This window comes from Trematomus bernacchii, unplaced genomic scaffold, assembly GCF_902827165.1.
Source record: "Trematomus bernacchii unplaced genomic scaffold, fTreBer1.1, whole genome shotgun sequence".
NCBI lineage: Eukaryota > Metazoa > Chordata > Actinopteri > Perciformes > Nototheniidae > Trematomus > Trematomus bernacchii.
This window is the reverse complement of record NW_022987564.1, coordinates 6,113,741-6,128,608: the sequence shown is the minus strand read 5'-3', so window position 1 is coordinate 6,128,608 and position 14,868 is coordinate 6,113,741. Positions and strand designations below refer to the sequence as shown.

Here is a 14,868-nt window from a genome sequence, read left to right as displayed (position 1 = left end):
AATAAAATATTCTAGCGTGCATTTTCAAGGAAAGAGCGGGGTAATTAAAGTTAATTTGTATTGCACAAGTTCATCGATTGAGTTATTGTTGTTATTATCTCACTTGATACTTATTGCATAGATTTTATTTGTCACTTATCTTTCGTGTTATGTGTATCTTTACATAAAAAAAAGAGGGGACAAATGACTTACGGGTGCGATGTAACATCTAAATTTGATGTTTACTCTCAAAATAAATGTCCCTGTTTCGAAACACACATGCTTAACTACAAATATATCATTTGATTGCTATATCATCTAGTAATAGTGGCTACAACTTGTATTTTAAAAACCTTCAGACTCTGTGGATACATCAAATGCACTGCTTTAGTAAGATTTAAATCATTTGTATTGAGATTTCAAACACAAGACTAAGGATAAGATGTAGAACATAATGCTTACAAATGTTAACAGGGGCATCAAACCCTACTGTGACAAACCAATATATCAGATCAATATGACCCTTTCATAATCTATTAGTGTCTCTGACCCAGCAATAATAGCCTCTGGGCCGCAATCTGTGAACCTGTAGGATCACTGGTTTGGGACTGTTTGTTTTGAGTCACTCCGTTTCAAGGAACTATTGGATGAGCCATACTGAGTTGAGAAATATCAACAACATCACTCACCACAGAGGTGAGGGCCATCTGGAAGCTGTAGATGCGGGCGAGACCAAAGTCGGCCAGTTTGATCTGACCTCCGCTGGTGACCAGGATGTTCTGGGGCTTCAGGTCACGGTGAACCACGCGATGCGAGTGCAGGAAGTCCAGCCCCTGGAGCAGCTGGTACATCATATCCTGTAGGAAACAAAACAGAAAGACTAAGAAGAGAAAGGGAGGGGGATTTATACAGACATTACAGAAATACAGAATCTATAAAGTGAAGATGATATGCCATGATCTAAGCTTTACGATATTGTGCCCGTGCTGATGAAATGACAATGAGTGTGACACTTAAGAAACCAAAAACCCCAGATGGTTGAAGTATGATAACACTTTTTTAAAAAGGTAGCGTCATGTGACAAATTCGGCTTCCAAACGTTCAGTCGTAGTTGTCCTTTCAAAAGGTCAAAGACAGATGGCTTTATGACCCCACACCTCTCAATTTTACATTTAAATTAATTCCCATGTCAACCATGCAAGCAAAGGCCTGAAAGACCCTGCATTGAGAAGTCTAAAGGCTGAGAGACCATGGTATGGAGGGAGTTAACTAGAGGAGGCCTGTGTCTTTTCTTGTCGACTGCAGCAGATGCTTGATAACTGACACACATTCATGATAGAGGCAGGAAGAGGCCCCGTTCTGAACAAGCATGGATCTCTGTTTCTCAGCAGCTGTCCGGCTCCGAGTTAATTGGCGCTTGTTCTGTTTTAATGCCCAAAAACTGACCTCACTGTGTCCATGACACACTTGCACAAGTAACACAGATGAACTATGTACAAAACCAGCTTAGACTTGTTCTTTTCATACCGAACCACTCTCAAAACAGGTCCCGCACCTGTAGACAAATAACATGTCATTACAAGGGATTGTGGCCTGGCGGTTTTGGCAGAGCTATGGTCTGGATTGTTCGATAGAATGAAGTCTAGGTAGAGCCAAAGGCCCAAACAGATAAATATGTAGTCTGCGTATGGAAGTATTGAAGTCTGTTAGAAAAGAGAGTCATTTGTAAATCGAAATGCTACAATGCTGGTGGGGTTTGTTGTATCCTGGCCTGTACAGCCCCCCCAAAACACACACACAAATGCCCCCAACACAAACCACAAAAAGCCTCCGCCAAGACCTCACAAGTGACATGGACCTGAGCCCGCAGCTCTATTCAGCGGCCGACCAGCTGGTGAGTGAGTCAAAGGGGTCTGCACACTCAAGCAGAAAACATTAGCAAACGGCGCGGGGCTGGCTGCTGTGCCGGCCATAGTGGAAGAGACGGGACGCCCCACACAATGCTGTGGAGATGGGGAGTGATGTGTACACACAAACTGGGTGTCCCTCTGATGCTGCGTTAACATAATATGTGTCTACTTTTCTATTTGTGAGAGGCGGCACCTCAGACTGTGTAAGGGTGTGTGTGTGTGTGCGTGCGTGTGCGTGTGTGTGTGTGTCCTCTGACCAAGGGCAGGCAGGATGCATAAACAGACCTTCCTTTCTACATCTCCATCCAGCCATGACCCAGCACAGAGGGCAGCAGACAAACAGGGTCATAGGAGAGAGGCAGGCAGTTGGTTATTTTGTGTGTGTGTGGAGGGGGGGTTGACACAATAGCATGCCCCCCCACCCCCACCCTCCATCAGTTCCTCTACGCTTTAAATAGCCATTTCACCATGCTTCCTTTCAGCAGCATTTCCTAGTAAACACTAATTATCTCAGAAGTGTGACTCTTGGACAAACACACAAACAATCGTGGCCCCGTTGGCCTTAGTGTCATCATCTCTGTTGTATCGATTACCTTCACAACTGAGTTATGGGAAGACATTCCACCTATGTTCAACAGCATATTGGAACTGCAATGCAATAATATAATAGTTTAAGAATAGCTAAATTAATACTGCCACAAGTTTTAGGACCACATGTTGCACCGAAGACCACATTGAACAATCTTTTAGCCTCACAAAGTTGATTTCAGCAGCACAAGACTTGCTCAACACACAACTGTCTTCAACTGGCAGCACTCCAAACTTAAAAAACAACAAACAAGTTGGCCAGGAGGAAACAGAAAATACACAAAAAAGACAACAGATCCAAACCAGAAAAAGCAGGAGGACCAGGAAAAAAGTAGTTGCAGTCAAAACATGGCTTTCTGAGTGCACCTCCTTTTCTAATGCAAATGTACCAGAGGCAGCCATATTGTTTATTGTAGCTCTGCACAATATGGGACATCTGCCGGTTAGCGTTAGTGTAATTCCCTCCCCATGCTTCATTAACCTCCCCCCTTTATGGGCCCAGAGAATAGAGCTGTGGAGGCTTGGACGATGGCGGAGGAGGAGGGTGGGTGAGACCCAAGCGCTGGCCCGGCGGAGGAGCACTGAGGCTGGGGCAGCGCGGCTCCTTGATGTCCTTCCAGCTCATTTGATTCCTGGAGGAGGACCTCTTTCATCAATGACCATGTGGTGGGTCTTGAGTCTGAGTAAGACTGAGTGGGTGGTGGAGGGTGGGGGGCCAAAAAGGACAGGGGCAGAGTGGGGTGCCTGGTGCTGGGGGTGCATTGATTTTAAAGGAAAAGTATGCTTGTTTTTTTGGTCTTTGGCTGAAGGTGAATGGTTTTTTGGGTTAGGGTTTTTAAGGGTGACACTATAGAAAAGATAATACATTATTGAGATGTGCACAGAGTTGATAAACTTGGGACTGCTGGACTTTGATCCCCTATCTGGTGTCATCTGCTTTAGCCGAGGGCAAATTAAGTTGCAGGGAAGGGGGGTGTTACTGTGCAGTGTCCACTGTCCTAGAAATAACAGGGGATGGTGCCTGTGTCATCTCTTCACTTGATCATTGTCTTTTTGTCCCCTCAAGGCCTCAGCTGTATGGATGTTAGGAGAAAGCAACAGAAGGAGGGGGACTATAAGGGGGCCGTATGCTTCAAAGTGTTTTCTGTACAGTGCTGGAAACCTCTTCCCAAGAACTTTTCCAAAATCATAGTTAGTGGGAGAGATGTGTTTAACAAGTTGGGTTATTTATGAAACTGACAAAGATGTCCTCTTCGCAGAGCAACTAGCCAGGTGTGCAGGGTTATTAGAGCAAACTGTATTTGAACTTCTCATCCATTTCATGTCTTTTTTCCTTCTTAACTTCCTTCATTTTGTGTGTACAATCAAGTGCCAAAAATAGACTTTCCAAAAACATCTGCCGAGGTCCCCATTTGAACACATACTGTGCTTCACCATTTTGTAGGACAACAGGTGTTTAGCCCTGCACTTGATTGTTGCCTCAGAACAAAACATCTTTGGATTGTGGATGCACCTAATGATTAACAGCAAAGCTACATTAAGAAAGAGGCTGATTACTCAATTATCAAAAGTGACAGTTCATTTTCTTTTGTCCGAGTAACAAATAAACACCTCATGAACATTAAAATGGTTACAACTAAAGACCAATAACAATTATTTTCTAAAATGTGTTTTTTATCTAAAAAAAAAGCCAGGAGCAAGAGGCGGCAGAGGCATGATGGGGGGGGGGGGCACAAGAGACCAGGAGGAAAAATAGTTATGACAAAAAAATAAAAAATTATATGCTACAGTACAGTACAAGTATGTCTGGGTCTCTGTGTTTCATTCAAGCTCGGCTCTGTGTGTGTGTGTGTGTGTGGAACGAGCCATTTTGTGTGCGTGCACGAGCGAGAGAGAGCGCACCAGTACCGGAGATCGTTGTTGTTAGCGTTCAAGGTTCTTTATTGTCAATCTGACATAGCTACAGAGTAATTATGTAGTTGAAAAATCTTATGTCACAGGCTTCTCCAACAATGCAACATAATAACATAATAACAATAAGAGCAAGAGCAATACAAAAAGAAAAATAGTTATAAAATAAAGTGATGATGTGGAATAGTGCAGTACGAGTCTATATACAAGTTATTTGAATGATATATATATATATTAGGTATTAGATACCTGGTGCGTCTGGTGCTAGCGAGCTACACTAACGGGTATAAGGAGCTTTTTCAACAACAAGGTGGAGGAGAGTCCTAACTTTAGTCTAAGTTATCTCAGTGGGTCTCAAACGGTTTGGTCACGATTAATGTAAACAATTATTTCCAAGGCACACGTTTATATGATCATTATAGGTATACAAAAATAAGAGAATAAATGAAAAACAGGTATGATTGAGTGATTTGTAAAATATCCATAAAGAAAAAGAAAATCTGCTTACAGTTCTGTTTCATATGGGTGTTGAGAGATGTATCCATAGATCTCTTCATTTTGCTCTGAAAATGCACCAGATTGATGCTTTTAACTTCAATATTTTTTTTAAATCTTCCCGGGGGACCATGACCCCGGACCCCCCTGGAGGATGTTAGGTCCACACACCACCTATAAAAATAGCACTTTACCCCTGCTTACACCTATATGCCGTGAGCTGATTATCGAGCCTTCATTGTAACAGTAGCGGGTGTACTGTGTATTTTCGTGTGGATTGTTGCAGTAGAAAATTCCACTGTAGCGACCGGTACCTTAATGGGGAAGCCTACATGTTTGTGCACCCTCTATGAAACGTCAAGCTACCCCACAGCACCCCCAAAAGAAAATCTCTGGTGCCGCCACTGAGCCTGCAACCCCGTTTTGAAGAAATGTGCAGTGCAAAACAGGCTCATTGCAACCACCTGTGATAAGACAAACTTTTTTGCCAAATATCAGCATTTTCTTTCTTTTCATTTTTTTGCACAGATTGCAAAGTGGCAAAGTATTATAACTTATTGTTCTAGCAAAGGGGTTGCACAATTGTATTATGTATTTATTTTTTGGAGCACACAGACTTATGGAGCATTGTTTTATTATCACTGTTCTAGCAAAGTGATTTTTTTATTTTTTTGAAAGGAACGCTCACGTTCATATTGATGTATTTTAACAAATGTTAACTTGGCCCATTACGTGACTATTTGTGTTGGGGGGGGGCCCGACTTTTTTTTTCTCTCCAAAAGGGGGGCCTGACAGAAAAAGTTTGAGAACCACTGACCTAAGCTAAGAAATTAAGTATGGTGACATAAAAAAAAATCCTTCATAATAATCAAATACCTCAAACACTTAATGTATTAGTTGCAGGTACATTTTCTCTCAACAAATCCATTCACTGACAGAAATGCAACAAATTATAATTGTCATTGGCAGGTAAACATTTTCATGTGCAGTGCAATATTTGGAGCCTAAAATCATGATCAAAACAATCATAACCGCACAGAGAGTGTTGTAGTCAAGTCACCAATTCACGAGTCCAAGTCACTCTCGAGTCCCCACTTTTCAAGTCCGAGTCACGGAGAGTCGGAGTCGAGTCCGAGTCCAAGTCCGAGTCACCCAAGGAGTGTCCGAGTCCGAGTCACAAGTCTTCATGTATTAATCTTTGTGGATATATTTGTTGAAATGTAGCTGTAGCTCCTCTACATTGCTTTTATCCTGTCATTTTATACTAATTTGTCTATTGAACTGCTGTGAAGCGAGTTTGGCTACAATTCTTGTATAAAAGGTGCTATACAAATATAAAGCTTATTACTAATATTAATATTATTATTAATATTATTATTATTATTATTATTATTATTATTGTAAATGACCTTTAATATGTCTAACTATATTTAAAATGGGTTACCTTTTAGAGAAGTGATTATATTTGTATGCCAATATTTTCGTTTTGCACTTTTATTTTGATAGTAATAAGATCGGGAATCTTATTTTGAAGGAACTTTTAGCGGAAGTTAATGGACAACGGAGCAGTGTAAACACTTAAGTTGACACACATGTAGGATAGATGACGAATAAATTAACATATACTAAATAGTTACATCGGCACTCGAGTCCGACTCAAGTCCGAGTCCAGGACTCGAGTACTCCATCTCTGTGAGATACTGATAGAAAACTTAAGTCTCATACACAGTTTTAGCTTCAGCAAAAACCTGGGGAAAGCCTCAGGTGTGATCTACCTGACTCGTCTACGCTTGCAAACTAAGCATATCACAAATATTACAGCTCCACACAAAACGTTCACACATAAAACGGACCCTGGGGTGAAAACAAATGGTTATTCTAGCTTCCAGAACTTCTCCGTTTCACTGTGACACTTAAAACTCTGAGGGCCCCCTCTCTAAATATAGAAATATATCTCTTCAATATTATACACTATACAGGTTTCGACCTTAGGGTGAAATGGGATAAAGTGATTTTGAAAAAGGTACGAGTGTGGGAAAGATTCAAATAAGACACGTCCATTTCCGACCTTTAGGCAGATTGTAAATGGAAACGCAGGGAATTTTTTTTTATGAATTAGAGAAATCGATAGCATTGTTGAATTTAGTTGGTAAATTCAAACCACTGTGAAGTATTGTTGGCTTTAAATTAACTTATTTTTAATCCCAAAAAAGGGGCCATTTGAAAGGCTAGTTTCTCACACTTTTTCTCTGTTACCCTCTGTAATACAGTGTAAACTTGGAAAGAGAGGGCAGAGTGAAAATAGAGAAGGCTGGGAGCCTCTAATTTGGAGCCCATCTGCCACATGTGCTGCCCTTCAAAATGCTCTGGTACCTCTGATGTTTTAAAGGGAACTGCACTCTGTCCTCTCTGGCTAAGAAAACCCACTCATTACTAAACAGAACAGCTGCGAGACACAAGAGTATTAGCCAATAGCTTACTACTTGTATTTTTAAATGAAACTGTAAACATTTATTTTAAATTAAGTTAATGTGCTTTCTACAAATATCAACTGTGTATTCCTCAGTGATGTTGCAATAGTGAAGCAATCACAAGTCACACAGCCATTAAAGACAGATCTTCTAGTACTTCAAGTTAACAATGGCAGTGGTACCTTGATGGTCTCAGGCGGTACTCCGGGGTCAGGGGCCTTCTCCAGGTAGGTGGTCAGGTCCTGATCCACATGCTCAAAGACCAGCGTGAGCTTGGTTTCTCGGTCAGTCCGAGAGACTGTACACACATCGAACAACCTAGAACAAGAGTAACAGGTGGAAGAGATCAACACAATTGATTCAATTAGTCAACGCCACTCAGCATGCTGCAACAAAGCTTCTGAATCCAACTAATAAGACGGAATATCCCGTTGCTATCATGTCCTCATTGTTTGCGTATTCTTCCTTTTTCAATGCATTTAATTGTTTTGCCTCATTATCTTCAAAATTATCAAAATATACTTTAAAAACGTTACTCAGTAGAGGAATACATAATGTCCTTTTTTGTTTTGTTCACATTTGACCAATCAATCTGTAGATAATTACTTTTATGTTTGGGGCGATATATAAAAAGAGCAATCTGTATATTTTAGAAGCATTTAGCTAGGAAATGGTGCTTTGTTTTGTACCCTGCTCTATAGTGACAGATGCATTGTTAATTAAAAGATAGTAATATGCACAGATAGCAAAGGCAAAGCATTGACTTTGTTGTAACACGATTGCTTATGAACACATATTTTTTGGTTCCCCTGTCAAAAGCTTCTAAATGCAGTCTCTTGTATAATAAAAACATTTTACACATGGGACAATCAAAATTAAAGAAAGCTACAATTGTGTGCTGTCTAAAGCAAACAGAGTGACCGAGAGTTACTCCGTACCCAGCAGTAGACATGTCAATCAAACAGAGGTGTAACTAATGACATTTTTAATGACTTACGACTTACTGGAACACCTTAATGTAATGGAGCCCTCGTTAATGTTATTAGTTACGCCTATGTGTTTCCTGCTATGACTGGTCAAAATGTCTGCATGAGAAAAAAAGCCTATGATGCAGCAAAATATACAAGACACAAGGGACATGTTGTCTCAAAAAAAAACTTCCAGTAAAACCTCAACATCTGAGGGTTGGAAAGGTCATGGTGGTTGGACAGTTAAGAGTCATCCATTCTTAGACATTGAATTTTATGACAAGAACCTGTGTCTGGACCCTTGGCTATGGTTATTCTAAAGAAACTTTCAATAGCAAAATGTACACGTTTGGAGAGCAGAATTATGCTGTGCGGCTGGAACTCTGATAACATTGTGTTAGGTTGCACGGAAAAAGTACTTCTTTACAATGTTTTAAAAGATTTAGGCCCCAAACACCAGCTTTTATGGCTGTGTTTCACTAGGCAACAAACTAAGGCCAAGAATCCAGATTATTTCGGCAGACCTGCCAAGGCAGGCTTTGGTGAAAAGCTGAAAAAAGCTATCCAGTATGTCCCCTTCAAAGAGCTTGGGGACCACAAGCAGCATTCCTCAACCAGCACTATGACAACTCCTGATGCTCTATGGGAAGTCGAGTGGACCTTGTAGCTGTTGCAGAGGCAGCATCTTTCCCCACCACAACACAGGAGACGAAGAAAGCCATGATGGATTACTATCTGACAAGTTGTGTTAGGATACAAAATAATGGGTTACTGTAACCCTTTAAAGTATGGAATGTTTGTCTAAATGAATAAGCCAATGAAATGGTAAATCTGATTTCTAAAGACAGATTACATTTGTAAGCTATAAAACACAAAGGCGAATATTTTTATCTCCCATGACTTAGACTTAACCTGTGACTGCAATATATTTATTGACCCAATAAAACAATAAGTTATACATTCTGGTCAGGCCTTTTAATAGTGCCAACCCAATGGGTACCCTTACATTTTATTAAATGTAAAATGTTGAGGGTATCGCAGTTTAAACGTCCAACCTCAAAACGCTTGATTGGATTGAAGTCAATATTGATAGCTAAAAGAGATACAATTATGAATATCGCTGAAAATATCAATTCATGGTGGCCCAACTCAATGTCTGTCCAATAATGTGATACTTTTTCGGGGCATATGTTACTATAAATCACTAGCTAATCTACATAAGCTGTTTAAAATGGAAGCATGTGAAGAAATTAGTAAATCTCTGCGGAAACGCTTTCATTCCTATCCAACGAGGCATCGTGTGTTCCTGCCAACACCCTTGTAATCAGCGGACCTGGATATACTGGAGTCAGTGAGAGGCGATTCATTCAAGGTATTAGTACTGTGCATGATGTCACAGAATAAATGGCGCCCTCCTCTTGAAGCGCTGGGGTTAAACGCCCCTCACGGCTCGATTGTTGGGCTACAATGGGGGCTCTCAGCAGACACTGAACATATGGAATGAATAATGGGCCTCATTACTAACATCCAGGGGTTGCCTGGAGTCACACAGAAGGCCCACAATGCACCCTTCCTGGCCTGGACTGCTTTGCTATGCTGTTTGGCTAAACTGGCTCTGATAGTTCAAAGAGCAGATGGTTTGTACTCTTGAATTGATTTATTGCAACAAATAGCCCTGCATATTATTACAACTAATGCTTCCACAATAGTGCACAAAGAGTGCTCAACCACTTAATAAAAATGACCTAAGAAAACATATTCCCAATTCATTATTTGTCTGTCAGTAAGAAATAAGGCAAATTGTGACCCTGTTAACAGAAAACCATTATCCACTACTATTCATTTATGCACAGGGGAATTATTGTTAGATGCACAGAAGCACAAGACATGCATCTGAAATTCATTTAGGGATTCCCCCTTCAATCCCACAGCCCTCCATATTCCAAAATAAAAAAAAGCACAAGCAAGGTCAGATCCTTGGCTGGTGCCAACATGTGACGCAGTATCTGACTGCTGACCTCCGGCAGAACAATTCATTTCAAAACTGAAAGAAAATGGCCTCTGTCAGCGGGGCATAGAGGAAGCTAGGCTGTTAGTAACTTGTCTCTAAAAGGAGTTTATTCAGTGAATCCAATCTTACTTACAGTAAGTGAGCAGTGAGACAGTCAGGCTAAAGGGCACTTTGACAGCAGAGATTAGTATTGATGAGCACACTCGCATTGAACATAAAAAACGCTTCAAACTTGTAATGTGCTTGCGTTCAAATATTCTAAAATAGGCACTCACTTTATAGCTGTAATGATTTGTAATTTAATCAATAAGTCAATAGGAAGTTGCCAACAGTATAATTTTACATTTTAACTACCTGCAGTCTTTCAAATATGAATATATTATGTGCCTTTCCTGATATTAAACTGAATAACCTTGGGTTTTCTGTTGGGGAAATTGTGACGTTGGTGGGGTCTAGGACATTTTGATGTTGTAATTTCTCTAAATACATTCTACAGACAACACAATGAATTACAAGACAACATCAAAAGGAAAGCTTCAACCTGTTAAACTGATTAATCGTTTAAGTAATTTATCTAATGCTAAATAGCCGAAAACGCTGTTTTCAACCATCCAAAATAGGAAACTTCAAATCAAACTGATTATATTTGGGTGTTGAATTACCAAGACAAGACATTTAAAAACACAACTTTGGAATGTATTCACTATTATTCGTTTTATAAACCAACCCATTAGTTGAGAACATAATTGGTAGATTAAATTATAGTTCAAAAGCACTTAGTTGCAGCTCTAGGCTACTTTGAATTAAATGCCAGGTATATGAAAACGTAATTGATTGTGTAGACTGGTAAAGGCCTAATTATTAGAAAGGCTGAAAACGCCATAGGATGAGGCTGAGGTGCGTTCATCACTGATAACTGCGTTTGAGTATTGGCAACCTAAAACACTATAATACTTCCACATGTTTATTATATTATACTTCAAATAACTCTGCAACCCAGCATTTTGTTGGGGGCGTTTGTGTGATGTAGCCAGAGATGAGTGGGGTAACACCTTTTAAAGTCCATCAATGTAAAGGGAGGTTTTAAACTAGAAATGAAACTAACAATACAGACTTGGTTGATGAAAATGGAAAAAGTTCTGCTCTGAAAGGTGTGCAATTACGGCCCACGTTCTGGGGCAACACATTGTTATGCAACCCCCATTTTCACAGAGTCAGCATAACACAATTGAAGCAAAAACAGTGGGCAGTATGAGTGTTTGTCTAACCTAAAGGTCATAGGAGGCAGTGTGGTTGACACATGAGACCATATAACATAAAGTAGTGTGTGTTTCTATCGTAAAATACATTTATCTTACACTGTCTGCATAGGCTACAAACACACACATGGCAACCCACCTCTCCCCTGACTTACCTGACAACATTGGGGTGCTCAAAGGCTTCCAGCTGCCTCAGTACCGCCACCTCCCGGATGGTAGAGAGAGGCATCCCCTCTTCCGCCGTCTGGACCCGGACTCTTTTTAGGGCTACAAAGCGTCCCCCGTTCTTCAAATCTCTCGCCTTGTACACTTTCCCATAAGCGCCTTCTCCAATCTCGGCCACGGGTTCATATTGAGTACCAGCTCCTTCTTTGTCCATTTTTGCTGATTTTTTTTCTCGTCTCTCGGTGAAAATATTGAGGGGAATCCCGGCGAGGGTGACGAGACGGAGAGTTTCTCACAAAGGCATATTCACAGAAAAAAGTTGGCACATGCAATGCCTAGATGACAGGGAGACACAGATGGAGGAAGACACCATCTTTGTCAGTTTTGGTCAAACTGGGCTCCAGGTACGCATTAACAGGACTGTCATCATGTTTTATTCCGACTATCAACACAAGAGCCCCGTTTGCGTCCCAACTTCACTCCTCCTCCTGTTACGCATTGAAACTCATGTCCTCCTACCACTTACACAAAGTAATGTAAAATAATTCAAATTAGCCACATTTAACCACGTTGTTTGAGATAGTTTTGCACCAAATAAACACGCATTCAGAAATAACCGCACATGCAACGCTGTTACAGTTCATGTGGGCTCTCTCACTTTGTTAAGGGAAATTAAGCATTTAAAGAGAACACACAAACAAGAGCACAAACCTAACAAACGAAGCTGTGTTTAGTTGTTATAAAAACAAGAGTTTAGCCTATCGTGTCCTGCTTTATCAAAGTTTCTGTTTCAGGCGACACAAACTTTTGCGAGCACGTGGCTGTCTAGTGATTGCATTGTCTGGACTTCCTACAGCAACAGTCCTTTAAAACACTTTAAATCTTTCGTTTTAAACCACAAGTCGTTGTTAACGTGTAAAACAATGCATTAGCAGAGTTTTAAAGGTGTTTTCATTAGCGTGGAAAGCCCCCTCTAATTGTTTCTAATTTATTTGTGCGTGGACCCAAAAATGCTCATTTAAATACTAGCAAGCCAGGGAAATGCTCTTTTCAGTTACTAAAATGATATTGGATTGTAATGCAACATTTCTAGCCTGATTAAAAACATTTTGGCACACAATTCGGCTTAAATATCCCCCACTCTCAGTGTTTACCTTGGTTTATGTTGTCAATAAAGTGTCGTAACGTCGGCATGTCCGATCAAATGCTGAGGAGGCATTCGTTTTTCGGATAAAAATGTCCTGCATCAAACGCATCCCTGTCCACTGTCCTCCATGCGGGGGCCACACAGGTAGTTGGACGGTGCAGGCTCTAATCCCCCATCCCTCAGACTGCACCAGCCCAGGCAAAGACACTCAACGAGGGAGGAGGAGAAGCAGGGGGAGGAGGTGGTGCACGAAAAACTCACACACACTCTCACTGCAACTTTGTGTGTGTGTGGGGGGTGTGGAGGGGAAGGGGGTGTCGGATGGGGGGGTCATAGGACAAAGGCAAACGCGTGATACAGCCCTCCAAAAACCACGCTCTTCTTTGGATTTTCTCCTTTCTTTCTTCTTTTTTTTCTTCCATATATCCCCGGATAGGCCTATGCAATGCAGCCCCGCTCCTCGCCTGTGAGCTCCGTCTCTGCCTGGCTTTCCCACGCCGGCTGAATGTGGCCTGACCCCCTTCAGAGAGGTTTGACACGGAGCGAGGACATTTCCGCATTCCTCCTCGACTACAAAGCCACGCCGCCTCCTTTTTGCTCTCACTCGGCCTCCTCGGTGCTTTTACCATTCATAGTCCTCTCCTGCGGGTTTTGTCTCCTGTGTCAAAACCGGGAGCACCGCGGGGATCGTGGAGGGGAGAGAGGCGGTTTATTGGATGGACGGCCACACTATCTATCTCCCTCTCAGGGCTTTGAGGGACTCCTGCTGAAACAATGCGCCAGCGGGGATGCAATGTGACAAGCTCGCCCTATATGGTCCCAAAGGGGTCAGGTTCAAGGCCCGGTGGCTTGATCTGCGGCAGGGGGACTCCTCTGCTCCGGTGGTCGTCTGCAGGGCCCCATCACGACCGGCGTGGTGGCTAGTGCTATAGCACATTTTTTTTATTTTGAGTTATTGGGGGAAAACTGCAAAGCATCATCTTCATGATATCCTACCTTTGATTAGTTTCACAAAAAAAGTAATAATAATAATTTAATAAAAATAAGTTTAATATTAAAGCAAGATTAGTCCAAAATATATTAAAACTTTTCAATTAAAGTGTACGCCTTTTTATAATTATGAACATCTATATTACCATACAAGGCTAAAGTCTACATTATTATAACATATGTAAAGCATCTTTGTGTCACTTATTTATTCCTTAATTTATTTGATATGGGTTCTTGTCTTAATTTACTCATGTTTCATTTAATAGACTTATTTTTGCTTGAAATCCAAGCTGTATTTCATATTATATAGAGTAGACATTTAAAACAATCATTCTCAGTCTCAAACTCTGACATTACGTTTAATTTCACATTTTCACCCCCCTATTTACCGCTGGATACGCTTTAGACATGACAAGACTTGATTGAATGGACTATTTTTTACTTAAATCCTGACAGTATTTCATAATATATTAGGAGTTGACATTCAAAACAATTATTGTCAGTCTCAAAATTCTCCAAACTCTGACATAAAGTTTAATTTCACATTTTCCCCCTATTTAATGCTGGACACGGTTTAGACATGACAAGAGTTGATGTCAGATTATCCGATTCAATAGCCAATTACAGGCGTGTAACCCAGCTCCATTATCATAACTTCATTGGAATACGCACACGAGATCAAAGGAAGGACATTCCCCCGATGCTATTATTTACATGCAAACTTGTCTTGCATGCTGCTTGTATAATCTACTGATTTCTATTGAAAGGTTAAGTAGGGGGAGATAATGACATGGAAGTATGTACGACAATCTCCCCTGCCCAACATTATAGACAACCCCAAATGTAAACAATTTGCATCACAAAACAGACAATGCAGACAATGTTTCCCAGACCAATTACTGTAAATGTGGGCATTTACATTTCTTCATCATCATTGTTCATGTGAAATCAGTTCTGAGAGCCATCGCCCAGAT

At 40.9% G+C, this 14,868-nt stretch overlaps 1 protein-coding gene across 2 annotated transcripts in view; it reads right to left on the bottom strand.

The window, feature by feature from the left end:
- cdk6 (cyclin-dependent kinase 6) overlaps positions 1-13,623 on the bottom strand; it is a 34,606-nt gene extending 20,983 nt beyond the window's left edge. Inside the window, exons 1-4 of one of the 2 annotated variants that reach the window (XM_034124773.1) lie at positions 12,912-13,623; positions 11,748-12,092; positions 7,537-7,672; positions 669-836 (exon numbers count right to left, since the gene is read on the bottom strand). In XM_034124773.1, coding sequence (XP_033980664.1) covers positions 669-836; positions 7,537-7,672; positions 11,748-11,971 — 528 coding nt within the window. In that variant the 5' untranslated portion in view covers positions 11,972-12,092; positions 12,912-13,623. The other variant, XM_034124774.1, reaches the window with a different exon arrangement.
- Between the last annotated feature and the right edge of the window lie 1,245 nt (positions 13,624-14,868).